Source organism: Eurytemora carolleeae, unplaced genomic scaffold, assembly GCF_000591075.1.
Source record: "Eurytemora carolleeae unplaced genomic scaffold, Eaff_2.0 scaffold361, whole genome shotgun sequence".
NCBI lineage: Eukaryota > Metazoa > Arthropoda > Copepoda > Calanoida > Temoridae > Eurytemora > Eurytemora carolleeae.
In genome coordinates this window covers 224,507-245,488 of record NW_019396347.1, presented here as the reverse complement: position 1 = coordinate 245,488, position 20,982 = coordinate 224,507, and the positions used below count along the sequence as shown (strand labels likewise).

Here is a 20,982-nt window from a genome sequence, read left to right as displayed (position 1 = left end):
GTTTATAATAAAGAACCAAAGATAAAGCTTTGGCTAAATTATTGTTTATTTTGTTTAGATCTGAGGATTCTGATTTATACAAGATGAGTAATCCTCGTTACAACTGTCTTCCTGTTGCAAATGATCAGGCTCTTATTGAAGTAATGCTCAAGGTAAGCTTTTATCCCCCCACCCTCTCCCTCAGGAAATTAATTTATTTAAAATGTATTTTGTCAAAAAAAATCAAACAATTTTTCCAATAATTCCCCGACTGTTAAAAAATCTCTGTATTATTTTTTCTTTTGATTTTGTTAAGTTCATTGTACGCACATTGTGTTCTCTTCTGATTTCAGTTTTACAAATGACAAAATACAAATTCCAGATTTTTTTTTATTAATTTAAGAAATAAAAATGTTCAAATCCGAAGATTTCCGTTAAAGTATAGAATTCAAAGAAGCTAAACCCCATTTTGGAAAGCTTATAAATCTTACGATCATTTGGACACACTCTTCAGCTTTTTTATGACAAAAAATTAGAGACACTCATGTTGGGACTATGGATTGACTCCATTTTTTTCTCAAGAATTTAAGATACAACTTCAATTTATTCAGAATTACCGGTACGACCTTTCGAGCTTGTGACTCATAAGTTTACATTGAACACAAATTACTAAATGAAATTTACTTTACTGTGATTTAGGTTTATAAACAAGGCCCCCAGGTCTCCTGTCCTGCCCCTGGCTATGAATACATTTTTTGTGTTCTAATACCGGAACTATGGATTCTCTATCTTATGCAGCTAAAGGTAAATAAGTTTTAAAATTTAATTGTGCTTTTTTTGGGCAATATTTTCTAAATATATTTTTATATTTAGAAGTTGAACCGCAGTGCTGCTGAAACTGAGTACAAGAAAGAAATGTCGCCGACTTCTGCCCAGTGAGTACTTAGAAAAAACTTTTCTTTTAAATTAAAAAAACTGTTTTAAACTCTAAATTTTGAACTAGACAAAAATTTATTTATAATTGATATTTTTGTAGAACTTCGTGGCTGGATTTCGACAAATTAATCTCTGAGTGGAGAAGGAAAAATGAAGGGAGCAGGATGAAATCCAGAGATCCGGAGATAGAAATTCTTGAAACCCATTCTTCAGCAGAGCGTAGATCTCATTTTACACCGGAAAAGGGTGAATATAACCTAACCCCAGAGAAGGCTCGGGATCCAAGGAGACGGGGCCAGGAAGGACGAAAAGACAGTTTTGGAGACCCAAGAGACAGGAATCTTTCCGGGAATGAAAACTTGTCCTCAAGACGTCTCTCTAGTGACATTGATTCAAGACAATCTTTAAACTTTGAGAAGACAGAAACTCCGACAAAAGAGATAAGTTTGACGGAAATAGATCGGGATCCAAGACGCCGTGGAGTACTTCAGCAAAAACAGGATCCTCAAAGGAGTTCTTTAGCTAACCCTGAACAAACTCAAACTAGTCAAAGAAGAAATAATAATGGTTCAAATGAAGAACTTAAAAATACTCATAATGCAGAAACAGACCACAGAAAAAATCTACATCAGGAAAAGGAACCTAGAGGTACGCTTCATCAGGATAGAGATCAAAGAGGTACTCCACATCAGGATAGAGATCAAAGAGGTACTCCACATCAGGATAGAGATCAAAGAGGTACTCCACATCAAGATAGAGATCAAAGAGGTACTCCACGTCAAGATAGAGATCCAAGAGGTACTTCACATCAGGATAGAGATCAAAGAGGTACTCCACATCAAGATAGAGATCTAAGAGGTACTCCACATCAAGATAGAGATCCAAGAGGTACTCCACATCAGGATAGAGATCAAAGAGTTACTCCACATCAAGATAGAGATCCAAGAGGTAATCCACATCAGGATAGAGATCCAAGAGGTACTCAATATCAGGATAGAGATCCAAGAGGTACTCCACATCAGGATAGAAATCCAAGAGGTACTTTACAGCAGGATAGAGATCCAAGAGGTACTTCACATCAGGATAGAGATCCAAGAGATACTCCACATCAAGATAGAGATTCAAGAGGTACTCCACATCAGGATAGAAATCCAAGAGGTACTCCACATCAGGATAGAGATCCAAGAGGTACTCCACATCAAGATAGAGATCCTAGAGGTACTCCACATCAGGATAGAGATCCAAGAGGTACTCCACATCAAGATAGAGATCCAAGAGGCACTCCACATTTTGATGGAGATTTAAGAGTTACTCCACATCAGGATAGAGATCCAAGAAAAACTTCTCATCAAGATAGAGATCCAAGAGGTACTCCACATCAGGATAGATATCCAAGAGGAACTCCTCAACAAGATAGAGATCCAAGAGGTACTCCACATCTTGAAAGGGATCAAAGAGGTACTCCACATCTTGATAAGGATCCTAGAAGTGCTTCACATTATAATAGGGATCCGATAAGCACCCTACAGCAGGATCCTACAAGTATTACTAACGAGGAAAGTGATCCCAGAAATAATGCCATAGATCATTCAGTAACTCCCCAACTTAATCCTGCCGAAAACATACAAAATCCTCAATCTTCTGAAGTATCAAGAAAGGATCCTAGAACTCTCTTTCCAGCCTTTCAATCTCAAGCCTTGGGAAGCCAATCAGACAAGACTAATTTTCAAGGAGATATCAGAGAACTTAGTGTTAATTATGCAAAGGAGAAAATTTCAGAAGACACTCCTGTAATTAATCCCACCTCAGTACCTGATGAGCCTGCAAACCCGGCTCTTCCAACCAACTTGTACTGGAACTTGCCTGATATTCTTGGTAACCCAGATTTACTTAAAGGAGGAATCCCTGGTTTAGAGGAAGCCATTTCTTCTGTTATTCCTGGCTTGGGAGCTCGAAACATTGCTGAAAGAAGACAAAGTTCTGCAGACGATGAGAAAGAAGAGAAAACAAAGAAAGACTACAATAATGGTAGAAATAAAGAGGGGAGTAAGCGGCACCGTGATCATAGGAGTAGAAGTCGAGAGCGTGCGCGGAGCTCAAGGAGTAGAAGCCGAGATAGAAAGCGTAGGTCAAGAAGTAGAAGTAGAGATCGGAAACGTGAGAAAAGAAGTAAAAGTGGGGATAGAAAACGTAATACAAGAAGCAGAAGCAGGGACAGACGTCGCAGGAGCAGAAGTAGAAGCCGTGATCGTCGTAGGAATGATCGTCGAAGCAAGGATGGTGCTAGAGACGATCGAAGACGCATCGAAAATAGCGAAGACAAGGACAGATCTTACAATGAGTTTAGGGAAAGAAATGCAAATAACGGTAGTAATGATTGGGTAAGGAACCAAGATTCAAACAGAGATGAAACCCGAGGGCGGCCTCAGATTTTAAACAATAAGTCTAGTCATGAGGGACATCATGATCAAATTCCATCGACTGAACATCAACGCAACTTCATACCTAAAGAAGATGCACCGTTCCGCAACCCTGACGGTCCCCCGCCCCTGATTGCCATGCCAAACATTAACATCCCGCCGCCTATTAACATCCCCCCGCCTATGACCCCCTTTCATCCCCGGCTCTCAGCCCCCCCGCCGCGAATAGTCCGACCACATCAAGATAACTTCCGGCCGCGTCAGGATAATTTTCGACCACAACAAGAGCATTTTCGACCTCGCCATAATTTCCGACCTCGGATGGATCAAAACTATCCACCCCGACACCCAGGACCCCGTTACTTTGGTCCAAGAGGGAACTTTCGAGGAGGTCCATTTCCGGGCAGAGGCAGGTTTTCCAGGTTTCCTCGTCATAGGTTTCCTGGACCAAGACCTAGGTTTCATCAACCTGAAGGTTATGATCAAGGGAACGAGGGATGGGAGAATGAACATGAAGATGATAATTATTATGGAGGGGAGCAACCTCCATATAATGAAGAAGTGAACTTCGCTGAGGACTAATGTTTAATCTTATCTAAAGAATCTGTAATTTTTAAAACAATTTGTTATGCACATTTCTAAACTGTTTATCATTATTATAAAAATATGTATCAGAATTATAGATACAAATTGAAAAATAAAGCTATGATAACTACTAATTGTATCATGGAGGGAAATCATTATTTTATTATTTTAATAATTTTATTAGTTCTTTTTTTATATTTTCAATATAATTTATTTTGTAAAACTAGGCTTTCAGGGCCCCTAATGTAACAATTTTTTCATTTAAAGGGAGTGACCGGCTATGTAAGGTAGTTGAACTGAATAGCAGTGTTGTGGAAAACTTCTTTAGGATTCATTTGAGACATATTAAACTTTTTAAAGATCTGTATATCCTGAGTTTGAGCGTAAATTCGACGTACAAAACTCCTACTTTGTGGGTGGCTACGTTTTCAGAATTAGTTTTTTTAAATTATTAAATAACGACGACATAAAATGTAAAAAAGTTCTACAATAAACTACTGTATTGGAACATGTTGAGAAAATAAAAATTAATCTTATCATCGAAAATAAGTAATATTGTTCAATTATTAGTTTCTATTTTCTCATTATTCACAAAGATTTTCGCAGATTTTCTAGAATTATTATTAAAAAGACGACATTTGAAGAATTTGAAGAAATTTGCGAATAAATTCAAAGAAAATGAGAAATTCAATATAATAATGAAAACGAAATAATCGATTTTATATCTGATTTATTGACAAATTTCTTTTGAGAAATATGTTGCCAACTATCTAATAAAATTACTGAATAATTTTTACTTTATTTTTTGTTGTCGTCGAATTTGCGCTCAAAATCAGGATTTACAGATCTTTAAAAAGTTTATTATGTCTCAAATGAATCCGGAATAAGTTTCCCACAACACTACATACTCAGTTCAACTACCTTACATAGCCGGTCAATCCCTTTAAATGTTGATTTTCAAGTCGCCATTTTCATCTAACTCAAATGAACAGAAAATGTTGCCGATTTTTCTGTTCAGATTAATGGATTTTCCTTAATAGTATTAGTATCTCCTATTTTGGCCTGCCATAGTGCTTCCCTGTGTAATTATGAGTTGGCACAAAAATTCTGGGCCCAAACAGTTCCGTCGTTTATCGGATGCAAAGAAAAACAAGCAAAAAATATATATACTAGGCTATCAGGGCGCTTCGCACTCATCTTCTAGTTCAACTTTAACTGTAGCTTAATCTTTCAGTGTTTTCTCATTGATAAAACAATAATTAAAAATTTACAATTTTTTTCGTGGATTTTAAAAAGTGTACAAATTCAAACATTTTTGGTGACAACCTTTTGTTATTCTGAGCATCCAAGCCTTCCCAAGGGTCATGTGAGGTCCCAGACAAAATTACGGCCCAATCGGTTTAGCCGTTTTGACGTTTTTTTGGATACAAGAGACAGACTGACTAGATTGACAAGCTTAGCATGTACTAATATAGATAATAATGAAGCTGAAAGAAAAAAAATGAAAAAAAATTTAGGGGTACGAAGGGTTATGGTTGACCGAGTTAACAAAGGCTGCAGACAAAATTTAAAGCGACTCTCCATATATAAAACTAGGGGTTTTCGCGCCCTCTTTCCTGTAAATGATTCAAGCTTTTAAACGTTGCTCTGAAAGCCGGATATTTTAAATGGTTTTCAAACTCGGGTGGATTTTTCTTGTTGAATTAGCGTATTTTCAGAAACTATTAATATAAAAGTATATACATATGGCTGCATGTTCGATACATGACGGTTACGCTGTGCAAGATTGATAAATTTTGTAGTTTTTTCTGTCTAAAATAAATTATTTTCCAATCCAGCTTATGAAGAACATTGACTGGCGCGTTTTTGCCAAAGTGCATAAATAAGTATTTACAGAGGCGCAACTAGGGAGGGGGGCCCCCCACCTGCAGGATAAAAAGAAAGATTGGCGAATATCAGTATCACGAGTATCACAGGAATAAGTAAACTAATAGAATTAGAGTTATTGTAGAAATCATATTAGTTAGTTTAAAAAAATATATTTTCATCTTTCTCAAGCTTTCTATAAGGTTTAACATCGGTATGTTTAAGGATCTACTCGATATAAATATATATATTAACACTTAACTTTATACTTTTGCACTTAAACTCTTGACAAAATGAATTAAGTAAAAATAAACTGATTCAAGAATGGTTTGAAAATATATTTGCATTTATCCAGAATAAAAAGTTTTTTCAAAAATTAAACTTGTCAGTCTGTGATGTTGAGTGTACTGTATAATCTAAAAAAAAGACAGACCATAATTTACTAACTTATGTTGGCGAAAAATTAATAGCCTAGAAAACAAATACAAATTCGTTCATAAAGCAGTTAAAACGCAAATAGACTGGTCTTACCTCCTCAAACTAAATGTATAAAAATTACAAGTAATATTCTTTTTTCGCCCAAATTACTTCGTTAAAATTGTCTACACTTGGAAACGAAAAATTAAAAAAATCATTTATTTGGAAAAAACGAGATACAAATGAAACAATTCATACATACATGAGAAAATGTATTATACACAAAGTTTAAAATATCTGTTGTTCTCACTGGTATCTAAAATCTTGACATTGTAATCGCAGGAAATCATAAAAAGTAAAAGATTCTTCATTAGGTCAGGTCCGACATTTTGTTTCTGTCAGCTGATTACTTGGCACCGAATGCGGCCATTTTGTTGTTGATTGGTGCTTTCATAAACCTAGATAAAAGAAGATATTTAAACACGACTAAGGAATATACCAGTAAATCATATTGCTTTGTTTACAAATTGAGTGTACAGCAGTTTCTGTTAGGAATGTATACACCCGTTAAACTGAAAAACACTTTTTTAAAAAAAAAAAGCTATGCGAGTTACTTCCATTATTTTCCTCAATCCTCGATCACGACCAGGAAAAAGGAATATTGAACTGCAATATTCCAAAACTTAATTGAAATTTCTTTAACTTGTATTACTATGTACTGTGTCATGCAGGGTAAATCACTCCTGGCCAAAATTTGAAAAATTCAAGCTATCAGGCGAGGATACAGGGGTGAGCCAGGGAGCGGCCGCTCACCCCTGGAAGATTGCTCAACCCTGAGGCTGAAGTTTAAGAGCATGAGCTAAGGAAACTAGAGAGAAAATTCTGAAGTTAAAGTAACATGAGTATTGTGATTGTAATGGGAAACTAATGTTTTTTTTTCATATTCATTCTTACTTATTATAAAGGCATGTTGATTGGAAATTTTGTTGCGAGTGAAAAATACTAAAATTTTCTTTTATTTATGACGACTTGGAACTCTTTAATACAATTGATAAAGGTTAATTCGATGAATTTCACAAAAAAAATTTTACGTCGTCTCTGTAGTTTCATCCTTCGTAGTCCCCTACACACTGTAGCGAAAGTAAAGAATGCAAAAATGGAATTTTACCTAATTTTCTAGTGTAAACCGTAGTATCAAATCTTGTCATTTTTGTGCAATATGAGGTCAAATTCAAGGTTTTTATACTCTCTAATATTTCCCCTGCTCCCCCGGCTCTAGGAGTGAGAAAGATTTTTTTTATTCTTTTTTAATCCTGCATGATAACACAAGACAGTCGCATAAAAAGATTTTGTCACACCACGCGCAAAATATTTCTCTCACTCCTAATTTCACTGACATAGGGTCAAACAACTTAGGGTCAAGCGACATAGGGTCAAACGACAAACAGTAAAAAACCCAACAAAGGGTAAAACGACAAAGGGTCACAATGGAAAAAATATCTTATGTATTATTTCAGGGTTAGGTTAGGACATTTCTAGGCTGAGCAATGCGGCTAGGACAGGCTAGGGGGTCGAGCGCTGCGGCTACTAGTTCTAATGACCGTAAAAATAGTTCAAATTAGTCAAAATCAAATTTTGCTCGTTAGTGGCACTTTATGACCCTATGTCGTTTTAACCTTTGTCATTTTACAGTTTGTCGTTTGACCCTAGGTCGTTTGACCCTGGGTCGTTTGACCCTAGGTCGTTTGACCCTATGTCAATAAATTCCTGTATCCGCCCCTGTAAACAATTTTTGAAAAATCAAAGGTGCTTATATCTAAAAAAAATCAAATAATAATTTACACTAGGTGTTTTCTCACTTGAAGTTACTCTGGTTCCTAAATTAAATTTTACATAAAAGCTCACTTTTTTGGCAAGTCTTTCCCTGGTCTACATTAAATTTCGGCAGTTTGAAATTTGAATTATTTTTTTGAAAAACGTACGCTTGCTGTAGCAGGGCAGGTGTAGGCCGGGGGGGGGGGGTGTTATGTTAACAAAATATACCTATCTGACTGCATGTACTTCTCTATGGCTGGCAGCTTCTCAAACCTTGTGCAGTACATCTCCAGGTTCGGGTACTCCTGTACATATAAAGTAAGTTGAACGCCTTTGTAAAAAGGAGGAATTCCGACTTTCGAAACTTTAGGAATGCTTGAAAATTGAAAAATGATTCCAACCTGGAAGTCAATATAACTCTTTTGGCCCTTAATCCCAATTTTCTCCACAAAATTATTCTTTTATCACGAAAAAACTTAGTCCCCAGCGAATTAAAACCGGTTTTTCTTTCTTGCAAACTTAGGGAAAAAACGTGTTTAAAAAATACCAAACAGTTTCAGATAATGTAGACTTCATAGGAGCAAGCGATTTAAAGAAACAGCGAATTTTTCTCACCTTGAGACAATCGGGTTTGAGCATCTTGTGCTGGGTGAGCATCTCGTAGAGGTGGAAGTCCGGGTAGGTGATCTGCTCTCCAACCAACCAGCTCTTAGTTCCGAGGAACGTGGAGAAAGCCTGGAGCTGTCCCTTTAATCCCTCAAGGTACGCATCCTTCATCGATTCCTGAAAAAAAATAAAACTGATTGAAAAATAACAATTATTGAAATAAAATTTCATGCAGGATTCAGAGATAAAGAGTAAGACCTTTTAAATGTAATTGATGTCCAACTGCAGGCAGATATGTTAGATACAAGTGAAAGGGGGAAATGGATGATTTGATATTTTTTTTTTCTCTGACAGAAGTTTTTTGAACTTACAAAGTTAGGATTGTAGCAGAGTCTGACCCAACCGTTTCTGAGATCCATAATTTGATCAGCACACATATCAGCTTCAGCCTTAACAACAGTTTTATCAGATAATGCTGTTTTCATTTCAAGTGACTCTTTTATCTAAATCACAACCGCACTCTTTAAAGGGAGTGACCGGCTATGTAAGGTAGTTGAACTGAGTATGCAGTGTTGTGGAAAACTTCTTTCGGATTCATTTGAGAAATATTAAACTTTTTAAAGATCTGTAAATCCTGAGTTTGAGCGAAAATTCGACGGTCAATACTCCTACTTCGGGGGTAGATACGTTTTCAGAATTAGTTTTTTTAAATTATTAAATAACGACAACGTATTACAAAATCAAATAAACCTATTTCACCTTTTCCTTTAAAGTTGTTCCGTCCAGGTTGTTTTTACGAGCAATATGTTTTAGAATAACGTTGGACTGGGTCAAGCTCACATCTTCATCCTAGATAATCGGATCTAAAGACAAGTTTTCTGAAAATCCCAAAAAATTCCAATTCAGAAATTAACTTCAAAATTTTTCAAGCTTTGGAACAAGACATTTTATGGAATTCTTTTAGAACACAACTTTCTAGTTTTATTTTTGCTCTAGATTTAGCCAAATCATATCAAATTTGATATTAACAAATATAGATTCCTAGCCACAGAATTGAAAAAAATAATGCTTAATGAATTGGGTCAAATTCAAAATTCAAAAATAAATTTTTTGTTTGTTTGACCTTGTAGTAAGGAAGGTTAGGGAAGTCTAGACCAAGACTGTGTTTAGAATCAAACCAACCGGACCTAGATAATATTTATTAATCTTTCTTTTTATTTGATTTACTCACTAATTTATCTAATACATCTAATGTTAATACCTGGTAAACAAACTTTAAAAAAAATATTTATTTATAAAAATGTTTTTTAATACTCAGAAAGTTAAGAAGAAATTGACATTAAAAGCCAATTTATTTACCCTTTTTTGATATTTTCCCCATAAATTTTTGTAAAGAATTATTCATCAAAAAAATGATGATAAATATAAAATCTTAAGAATATCTGAATTATCTATTTTCAGAAATGTTTTGGCCTCTAAAATTTTCATATATTTAAAATGTATCGATGAAGTGTCTAATCTAATGTCTATTTATAAAATGTTAAATTTCATTGTCTAAATCTATGAAATATATAGTTTTTATCTCTATAAAATGTTTAATACTTCTATATAGATGAAGTGTCTAATGTTTATATTTATAAAATGTTAAATGTAATTGTATATATCTATAAAATATATAGTTTTTAAATTTATGAAATGTTTAATATTTCTGCTAAATTCTTACAAAAGTTTGAGAATAAATGAGTTATATGAATTAAAATATTTTTTGATCGAATAATTTCCGTTGGTGTGGTACTATCTTTATTGAAATTATAATTAATGATTTACAATTTGATTGCACACAGTTAACAAAAGAATACTATTTATTATATATCTGTAAAATGTATATATCTATAAAAGTCCTAACCTAAAAAGTGTTGTCTATGAAATGTCACGTTAAAAAATGACTCCTTACAAAACAATTGTTGTATATCTATTATATAAACAAGTAATTCTGTTTGTTTGATCATTAAATCTCGAACCACTGAACCGATTAGACTTAAAATTTAAATTAGGGAACTTGTAAGAACCACAGGAATGTTCTTAGCGTGGTTTAAATTTTCTAAGTAGAGTGTGTTGACTTTTATAATGAAAGTTTCCTGGCATAGCTGGATTACCAAGCTAGTACACATTTATACAAATATTGTGATATACCAAAAATATAGAAATATTAATATTTTTCATTACATACTTGTCAAAGTCCGGTGCAGGACCACAGGCCATCATTTTATCCTCGAACTCAGTATTAGTGTACTCAAGTAGAAACCTGATGGGCTGGGCCAACTAAATTAAACAAACTATCATGCAGGGTCAAATTGTATTTTGGTATATTCCTAGAGAACGCTTTTTGGATACCCCCCAGGCCCCCCCCCTCATATCAATTTTGTACATGGATCAATTATGTTAGACATGGATATGATTGACCATGTGGCCGAAGCGCTCGGCCCCCTAGCCTGTCCTAGCCACAGCGCTCGGCCCAGAAAGTGTCTTAACTAACCTAACCCGTCGCCGCAGCGCTCGGCCCCCTAGCCTGTCCTAGCCGCAGCGCTCGGCCCAGATAGTGTCTTAACCTAACCATAACCCTAAATAATAATAAATAAATACTAATTCACTAATTTCGTCATGTACAAAATTGATATGAGGGGGGAGCCTGGGGGGGGGGGGCCAAAAATCGTTCACTAGGACAGACCCGGAATTTTCAGGCTCAAAAGCACTCAATTTCAATTTAAAGATCTCAAACTGTTATATTGTTTCAAACTAACTGTCTGAAAAACTACCGGCTTTTAAAAGTTTGTAGCTTCAGAAATCAGGGGAAATTATTTATTAAAATAATCTTTAACTTTCTTTTGTTCATGGTAGTTTCAATAAAATACAAGGGCCGAGCACACTGTACACTGCACAGGAATCATTTAAACCGATTATGTTTATGCTACGAAGGCGAAGAGGTCGGCTAAATAATTGAGGACTTTTAATGTTCGACATCGGCATGTCATAGGCTAAAGGTTTGCAGGGACTCCAGGGACAGGACTTAGAACCATAATAAAGTAATAATGAGACAAAACATATTAGTTTTGATCAAACTGACTTACCCCTCTGATATCCCAATAACATAAAACTGCAGGAGCCATGTTTACTGTAGAAGACAAGAGCAAAAACTAAAAAGTGACAAAGACTTTAGAAAAAAAGGTAACGCTTGTTAGAGTTAGACTGAACAGCTTACAAGTGTGTGTTGTGCTTGTGGCGGTATGTACGTACTCTTTAACCCTTAATTAAAATATTGAACGCGGCAAATTTTACGGCTACCTTTTAGGAAGGATATTATGAAGAAAATAATTGCTGACTATTTAGATAGATTATGAGGGGGGGGGGCACGCTGGCGTGTGCCCCCCTCATAAGTAGTGTAGGTGATTAATTGAATACAATGAAAACAACTTTTAACATTAAAGTTTTGATTGTTAACCTTACAGTTGAACTTTCTCTAATCTTTAACGCCAAAATACGCATATAATACTAGCAAAATCTAGCATTTTCTGCAAAAAAAATTTCTATTAGCCAAATTAAATTTTTCAAAATGATTTATTCTTCTTAAATTTTCTGATTTGTCCCTCAAATCGTAATTTAGACCCATTGACGAGGTCTAATTTGATGTGGGACACTCTGTAGCCTTTTTTCGAATTACAAGTTCACAACTTACAAGTAATCAAATGTAAGTTTTTTTAATTGACAGGTTTACTTGACCTTTATGTTTTTGTGTATGCTGTTTAACAGTTTGATATATAATCAAAAGCTAAAAAGCAATTCATCGTGAAGTAAGTTGTAATTTGAATGCTTTATGTTTTCAAGTTTTCCATTTCTATCTTTGATTACACTTGCTATAAAACACCCCTTTATTTTACCTTTCAAAATGGTAATTATTGATGCTACATATCGTCCATACGCAACATCCCCCCTACTGAACTTCTGACCTACTAACTTTCCTACCTACGCCAGCTACTTATTTTTGTATTATTTTAGGGTTAGGCTAGATTAAGACGATTTCTGGGCCGAGCGCCGAGGCTAGGACAGGCTATGGGGCCGGGAGCTGCGGCCAGAAGTTCATATACAGGGTGTCCCACGAAACATGACAATAGGAAGACGACTTGAAAGTCGTCTTTGGTATTTGAATTTATTTGTGACATTTAGTCTTCTATCTACTTTAACATGCATGATTCTGGAAACAATTATCACATAATTCTCCTAGCCCTGGCATTTCCAAAAAGTGGTCTGCGTTTTTTGTGCTTTCAATATTACCGGAGATATATAGAGTTTGGTTCAGATTTCAATTTTCTTAAATAAAAGCAAAATTGTCGAAATCTGAACGAAATTCTTCATATCTCTGGCAATATTGAAAGCACAAAAAAGGCAGACCACATTTTGGAAATGGCAGGACAAGGGAAATTTTGATTATTATCTCTAGAAATTTACTTCTAAAATTAAGTTGACAAATAAACGCAGCAAATTATATCAAAAATCAAGACGACATTCAAGTCGTCCTGCATACTGTCATGTTTCGTGGACACCCTGTAGCAGCTGTAAAACCACGTGTTAGTCGTTCGGATGCGTAGTATAGCGGATTTGCGAAGGTCGAAAAATACACCATCTACAATGTCGAAAACTGCAAGGAGGAAAAATCAATTGAAGAATTTAGTTTGTAGTGCCGTAGAAATCAAACGTTACTAGAAAGTTGTTTTCATTATTGTTTTGATAAAAATGATGTCCAGTTTTTTGTTAAAGAAACTTTATTGAAATTATAATTAATGATTTACAATTTGATTGCACACAGTTAACAAAAGAATACTATTTATCCGTGAAGCACTTATACATGCATCAAAATATTTTAAAGATCTGCCTGTGTTCGGCTTACATGTGTTTTTAAATTCCGATAAGGTTTCCATTAATTTTTACATAAAAACTAAAATGTTCAGAAAATATACATAATAAGAACACATTTTGTAAAAAACAAGATAGGCTGATAGCACCATTGATTTTAGGCCAATTTCTAAACTGACAATAAATTCATTAAAATAATTAAATTTGCTTTGATTAAAGTTTCTAAAATGGCACAATCTGAAAAATATACTATTTAATGTACATTAATAATATTAATATTCTTTAAATAAGATTCATAAATATTGTAGATTTTACAATGTAAGTTATAAATTTTGCATTAGATAAATGTTTTTCTACAGGTCCTAAACAATCATGGTATAATGTGTTAAATTTCTTCATTTCCTTAATTTTTAATTAATTATAAACTTCTGTTTTAGTGGTTTATATGTTAAATTTCAGAAGTTAATAGGATTGTGAGATTTCAGAATTAAAGAGACTGATGTTGGAATTTCAAGTGACCCTTTATTTAAAGAAGGACTTCCCGATTCACAAAGGTACCCGTAAAACCTTAATCTGATCAATAAAAAGTGTTTAGTTCTGACAATTAAACTAATTGTTTCTTTAAGTAGAAACCTAAAAGTCACTTAATCAAAGAGAAAAACTAGAAACCTGCAGATCTCGTTCATTCTTGACCAGGCCAAGCTTTTAGGGGGTTACTTTACAGTCCTTTAAAAATATCAGGTTAAACAAAACAGGGTTCCCTTTTCCGAAAAAATAGGTAACTAACATAAAAAACATTTGTAACAATGTAAGAGTTAACGGTTATTTTCTCTGTTTAAAAAACCCGAATACGCCCCCGGTCGATAAACAGGAGGTCGTCGTCAATGATCAGAAGACCAACCAGAGCAAAGAACAACGCTGTGCCCGAGAAGAAGTGCCAAAGGTCGTGGTTGTCGTAGAAGTTCATCAAGTTGCACAACTCGTTCTTGTTCCTACCATTTAATGTAAATTAATTCACAAAAGATTTAAATGCCAATTTAAAAGTAACTCTTTCCAATTTCAGATCATCACAGGCAACTTGATTTATTATGATATATAAAAAGAAAAACAGCGCCAAGCAATTCAGAGCTTGAAATGAACCAAACACATTTTCCCGTGATTTAACCTAACATAAATCTCATTCCCAGGGTTAAAAGTTTCTAGTTAAAAAGTTAATAAGTTATACCTGGATTCAGGTGGAGTACTATTCCTACTCTGATGCTTCATGTAGTAGAATACACCAGCAATAACACCAATCACCAGAGCTAACATATATTAAATATAGTAGAATACACCAGCAATAACTCTAATCACCAAAGCTAGCAAATATAGTAGAATACACCAGCAATAACTTCAATCACCAGAGCTAACATATATTAAATATAGTAGTATACACCAGCAATAACTCCAATCACCAGAGCTAACATATATTTATGTTTATAGATTACACATTTCGAAAAATGTAACTCCAATCACCAGAGCTAACATATATTAAATATAGTAGAATACACCAGCAATAACTCCAATCACCAAAGCTAGCAAATATAAATACACATACAGAGATATAAATATTAAATATATATTCAAGATGTGTAGAAATTAGCAATTTTATATGCAAGTTTATAAAGATTACTCTTGGTCCTCTTGCGAAATTGATTTTTTTAAAAGAAAAATATGTACACTTGCCAAATATTTCCATCTTACAATATTACATAATATGTATTGTCAGTAATCAATAATGTAGATTAATATTGCTAAAAAATTAACCTGTATCAAAATGATTAAAATACCAAAGTTCCTATACCTGTAAGGAAGAAAATGAAACTTAAACCTCGCATGAATTTCTACATAATTATTCAGATCAAAATTCAGATAATCTATGTAATAAAGGTCTTCGCTCATTTATATATACTTATATGTTAGCTATTGCTGGCCAAATGGCTGGATAAAAGTGGCTGACAATTTATGTTTAATTTTTTTAATTTCACGGGCAACGCCGTCACTTAAGCTAGTTATAATAATATCATGCTTTTGAATTTGATTGGAGATGTTCTGCTAAATTCTTACAAAAGTTTGAGAATAAATGAGTTATATGAATTAAAATATTTTTTGATCGAATAATTTCCGTTGGTGTGGTACTATCTTGCTCCAACTCTTCATCATAGCAGATTTCCTGATAACACCATGCATCAAATATTCTATACTGCAAAGTGACTCTAAATATGCCTGATTCACAGCGGTACCCTTCGTCTCAGCAAGAATGGTGGAGGTATCCTTTTCTATGAAAATTAACAACTTCCTACTGCGGGTTTTCTAAAAAATTATTTGCGGAGTTTTGCAGCAGATAAGGAATGAAATTTACGCAATTTAAAAATCAGGCATCAAACGCTTTAAATGCGTCAAGACCCCAGCACTGCAGGGAAGTATAATCTTACAGTAAGTTTAATTCCCCCCCCTTCCTGTTATTATTGTCCAGAATTTCCTTTCTTTTTGGCTTTCCATATTTTAAATAATTTTGCATTACTTATTGATTTGATTGCTATCTTTAATAAACAGTCATTTAGTAGTTTTTGCCACATTTTTCTACTCACTTACAGCCTGTCTATAAGTCCAAGCAGTGTATGCCTGCTGCGCTAAAGTAAAGGTTTTAGAAGATTCTTCTAATTCTCTTCCGTTGGAACTTAAAATATAATTGGGAAATAAGACTCAGTTCTCAATATAAAGGAAATACAGGAAACTTTTCTAAACTATCTGATACCTCTTCCCCATATAGGCAATGTGGGAAACTTTATAATATTTTTTGGGGAAATCATGCTTTTTTCTCTCCCCATAAGCAACTGGGGAAAGTAATAATATCACAATTCAGAAATAAAGGGAAAGAAATATCTTTAGAATTTTCTTTCCCAGACTCAATGAGTTTATCCAGTAATATTATGTTTCTTCATCTTTCAATATACTTTTTCTTCCCTTTCCTCCCTTATTTTTTCTATTTTCTTCCTTTTTTCTTTTTTTTTCTTTCTCCTTCCGCTTTATTCTTCGTTTTTTAGATTTTTTAAAAAGTTGATTGATGAATGGTTTCCTGTAGTTTGTTTACAAAATAGTAAACCAGGTACATTCCAACATTTGCACCACCAATGAATAGAAGAGGAGTGGATAAACTACGTCCAGGATCCTAGGACAAAAAGCTGGGTGAGGAAAAATTAAGGAACAGAATTATAGCTCGTCGTTTTTGTTCAAACTAGAAATTCAAGGCGCTTCGCGCCCTTCTTTCTAGCCTTAGAGGGCGCTTCGCGCCCATCTTCTAAATTAGTTGTGAACATGTTCTCATTGTGTACATCGTAAAACAAAACAAAAATAATTCGCGGATTTTTACAAAAAATTTCGTGGATTTTCAAAATTTTTAAAAATTTAATGACGATCGAATTTTGATAGAGACAAATATTTGAAATTTTGATTTTTCATAAACCTTCCCTGGGGTCCCTAGATGTCCCACAAAAAATTTGGGCCCGATCGGTTCAGCCGTTTTGACGTTTATTGGATACAAACAGACAAACAAACAAACAAACAGACAAGCCAAATTTATATATAGAAGTTGAGGGAAAGGACAAATGTAAGTTTCTGATACAAGCATAGGTTACAGGAAGAAAAAGGGAAGGTTTCAGGCTCAAGCTTAGTTTGGAGGAAGGAGAAGGAAGGAGAAAGAAGGAGAAATAAGAAAAAAATGGAATAATGAGGAAAATGAAGGAGAAGAAAAAAAAGGAAGATGAAGGGTAAGGAGGGAGGAGAAAGGGGAATAAGAAGAAGGAAAGAGATTGAACGAGAAGGAAGCAAAAGGTACGAGATGGAAGGAAAATGAATAAGGAAGGGAAAACAAGGAGAAGAAAGGAGAAGAAGGAGAAGAAGGAGAAGAGTGAAACGAGAAAAAAGGAGAAAGAAGAAAAAAGAACAATAAAGGAGAAGGAAAGCTAAGGAAGAAGAAGGAAGGAGAAGGAAGGAGAAAGAAGAAGAAAGCAAAAGAAAAAAATGAAAAAGAAAAAGAAGTAAGGTGAAGGAGAAGGAAGGAGGAAAAGGGGAAGGAAGAATCACCTGTGATGCTCTGTAAACAATGAAGCTGAGAAGAAAGGTATTGATAAGGAAAAAGACGGAGGTTAGAATAAACTTCTTCGTATTCAAACATTCCTCCTGAACAATTGTAAAGGAACTGATTATATTCGCCTCGCCTGATGTTGTAAACCTTTACTATTTTAAACTATAAACTCTGCTAAACCAAAAAGTCTAAGTTTAAACCATCTAGAGTTTAACCATCAGTTCCAATACCAATAATGAAATATGATTTGTAAATTAAAGGGGACAATCATTAAAAAAATATGACATTTTCTTTCTTTTTATTTCCTGACGTTACTCACCTTGTATCTTAAAGCATGCTTTACCATCACTGGGACCATCTAATAAAGAGTGAATGTTATTACAATAATATTAGTGCGCACTAATCGAACAAAATGAAAATGACAATTTGCGCTTTGTTCAACGAAATTAAAAATATAAATTATTTAAAAACGTTTAACATTCTGATCTTGTGCCTTTCTGATACTAGTTTTAACTGCTCCATAGTAATATATATCCACACCCATATGTACCATCAGCAGTACATAACAGAATACAAACAGTACATACAGAACTAATCTAAACAATTCAAAATTAAGTTAAAGGAACTGTAGACGTAATCATAAAGAGTGGCATGGTACCCTTTAAACGCTTGTCTGAACAATAATGATTAAGCCATCTTTTTTTTCTAAATTGTTTTACTTTCTGAGCTTGGAACTTTAGAATTGGATATCCTTAATCCTGATCGGTTAATTAATCTGAAGATCAATTAAAAAGGAGAACAAGCATTATTTAATCTCGAGATTAAGAAAAAGAGGAGATCAAGCATTAATCTGGATATCCACCATTCAAAAGTTCCCAGCTCTGGTTCTTTATTTCAGTGACTTGCGGATTTATGCAGCAGAGAAAAACTAGGAAATTGAGTGAGTTTATCTCTTCTATAAAAACCACGAAAACTGTCTCATAGTTAATCAGGGAAAGAGAACTGCGTCGTGCATCGGGCATGTAACACATTGAATTTAAAGTTTCTTCAAATCAAGGAAACAGTCTCTTTGATACAATAAGAAACAGATACAGTGAGAACCAGAAAACTCTGGAACATGAAGACGACTTTTAGACTTAAGTTAGAACATTAAATAGTCCAATAAGCATGAGACAAAGCAATTGTTCAGAGTAAACAGAGCCATTTTACTTATTTATTCATTTAAGTGAAATGGGTCTGAAATTATTCATGTGTCTAGTAAAACTGTTTGCTTTGTAACAACTTCAAATACACTTAAGTATTGTCATAAAGTCGTCTTCCCATTTCAGAGTTTTCTGGTTATCACTGTATAATTCAGCTAAATTCTTAATTATCCTCAAGGGCCTCTGATATAAAAATATCCACTTAAAACATTAAAATGACAAAATTTAGTTGAATAATGGAAAATTCAAACCTCCAAGCAGTATTGAAGACATACAAGGATACAGCCTCAAACACAAGAACAACAGCAAACACATACATCACGTGGAACGCATTGTAGGCTGTGTCAGCGTGGCGTAGTTGGAAGATCTTGATAAACACAAGGATCATCATCATGTTCATCATGGTAGTGTCGAACTGCAAGGAGATGTTGGAAGGACAGATATGGAAGATTGCACTGAAGAGCCCCTGCAAAAAGGAAGTTCATAGTTCGTTTAAAAATCTTAGATGAAAATTATTGTACTGTTGCTTCCAGGATCTTTTGTACTGTTGCTTCCAGGATCTTTTGTACTGTTGCTTCCAGGATCTTTTGTACTGTTGCTTCCAGGATCTTTTATCGTCCGAAGAGTTAAATCAATTTCTCTTGGATAATATCCTGTGGTCTAAACCCAGCAGGGATAACTAAAATTTTAAGGATCAAGCACTTAATCCTGAAATTTAATAGTTGCCACATGGGATATAAAGATCAAGCGTTGTAGATTAGCGCTTTTTTAGACAAAAGTTTTAACCTCTGGATGGTAAGTACTTTTTTGTAGTCCAAGACAAGTGCATTTTAGAATTAAAAAGTGTTTTATAGTTTTTATAGCAAAATATTTATCGGTTTTATTGTGAGAGCTAGCTTGCACTCTGAGAAATGTTAAATTTCATCTGACAAGATTTGTCGGAGCACCGGAGCTAAATTCAATATTCAATATTCGTCAAATTTAGTGGAATGTTTATCATGTACACTGTACACTGTACAGGGTTACCTACAAAGGATGAGAATATCCCCCGTTTAAATTAAGACTGTGGTCCTTAATTGGCTTCTTTCATGATTTGGCAAAAATAAAGTTGCAAGGAATCATAAATATAAGAAAACAGACAGTATACGAAGTATCATCCGTTGTGACTACTAATTTGAATTAGGATTTAGGCTCCGGTGTTCCAACAAATTTTGTTAGATGAAAAGTTGACATTTCTTAGAATATGCAACCTTTGTAAATTGTATGAGTGTGAGTGTGGATCACTACCTGTAGTATCAAACAGATCCCCATAGTGTAGAACAAACTGTGCTGTTGCAGGGGACCAGTACTGTTGGCAGAATGATCCTAAATTTGTATTCTATTTATTTTATAATTTAATTTTTGTACACTTTGAAGAAGATTGTGTTATTGCTCCCTTTGATTAATTTTTATGCAATGTTGACAAAAACAAGTAGAAATAATATTTTGGGTTAAAAGACTCGTTTTTGTTAAATGAAAAGGAGAAAAGAATTCTAAAAATTGCCAATCATTCAGAACTGATTTTTTGTTATGTTTACTTTTTCATTCGAACTTTAAAAAAAATATTTTTTTTACCTCGTGGGTTTTGTGCCCTTCTGGAAGAAGTTTTGATTTAATAAAAACAAGAATAATAAAGATGATTCCATAAATCCAGTAACCTAGAATTAAACAGATTAGAAATCATATCTTCAGACATTAGGGTTTTTGTTCTTAAAAATCACCCCACCCCCCTCTTTTTTGGAAAATATCCCCCCACCCCCCCGATGTNTAGTTTTTGCTTTTACTTTTGCTTTTGCGTTTGCATTTGCGTTTGCTATTGCTATTGCTATTGCTATTGCTATTGCTATTGCTATTGCTATTGCTATTGCTATTGCTATTGGTAAACCCGGGTGCAGGGATCATACCCGGTCATAATAAAGCTGTTCGCTTATGAAATATATCGAAAGTTTTTATTGAAGCAGTTTAAACTCTCAACCACAAGGGAATAGTTTCAGTTATATATATTTGCTTATATTTATTTGTATATATTTAAAATATTTTTTTAAAATTCGTTTTTCTTTTATTTCACGGGCAACGCCCGGCA

At 34.3% G+C, this 20,982-nt stretch overlaps 3 protein-coding genes across 5 annotated transcripts in view; 1 reads left to right on the top strand and 2 right to left on the bottom strand.

Moving 5' to 3' along the window:
- Nucleotides 1–4,057, top strand: part of LOC111701450 (uncharacterized) — a 35,472-nt gene extending 31,415 nt beyond the window's left edge. The window contains exons 22-25 of the mRNA XM_023472741.1: nucleotides 59–152; nucleotides 679–783; nucleotides 853–914; nucleotides 1,016–4,057. Of these exons, the coding sequence (XP_023328509.1) occupies nucleotides 59–152; nucleotides 679–783; nucleotides 853–914; nucleotides 1,016–3,917 (3,163 nt within the window). The 3' untranslated portion in view covers nucleotides 3,918–4,057. The remainder of the gene's footprint in view (nucleotides 1–58; nucleotides 153–678; nucleotides 784–852; nucleotides 915–1,015) is intronic.
- A 2,351-nt stretch (nucleotides 4,058–6,408) lies between these two features.
- Nucleotides 6,409–11,888, bottom strand: LOC111701446 (glutathione S-transferase Mu 5). Its single transcript, XM_023472733.1, has 8 exons — nucleotides 11,753–11,888; nucleotides 10,855–10,946; nucleotides 9,748–9,811; nucleotides 9,384–9,473; nucleotides 8,996–9,073; nucleotides 8,634–8,801; nucleotides 8,247–8,323; nucleotides 6,409–6,661 (listed from the first exon to the last, which is right to left on the bottom strand). Exons 1-8 carry the CDS (start codon nucleotides 11,789–11,791, stop codon nucleotides 6,610–6,612), a joined length of 660 nt encoding a protein of 219 aa, XP_023328501.1. The 5' UTR covers nucleotides 11,792–11,888; the 3' UTR covers nucleotides 6,409–6,609.
- A 1,530-nt stretch (nucleotides 11,889–13,418) lies between these two features.
- LOC111701445 (SID1 transmembrane family member 1) lies at nucleotides 13,419–20,588 on the bottom strand. 3 transcript variants are annotated; one of them, XR_002765192.1, is made up of 12 exons: nucleotides 20,475–20,588; nucleotides 20,148–20,225; nucleotides 19,112–19,326; nucleotides 18,152–18,254; nucleotides 17,978–18,016; nucleotides 17,658–17,753; nucleotides 16,651–16,743; nucleotides 15,697–15,744; nucleotides 15,376–15,415; nucleotides 14,758–14,836; nucleotides 14,202–14,524; nucleotides 13,419–13,934 (listed from the first exon to the last, which is right to left on the bottom strand). XR_002765192.1 is itself a non-coding variant. In XM_023472732.1 (11 exons), exons 2-11 carry the CDS (start codon nucleotides 20,169–20,171, stop codon nucleotides 14,368–14,370), a joined length of 894 nt encoding a protein of 297 aa, XP_023328500.1. In that variant the 5' UTR covers nucleotides 20,172–20,225; nucleotides 20,475–20,588; the 3' UTR covers nucleotides 13,419–14,367. The 3 variants fall into 3 exon arrangements, 1 of the variants encoding a protein (XP_023328500.1); XR_002765193.1 differs by having other exon boundaries at nucleotides 13,419–13,894; XM_023472732.1 differs by having other exon boundaries at nucleotides 13,419–14,524.
- Between the last annotated feature and the right edge of the window lie 394 nt (nucleotides 20,589–20,982).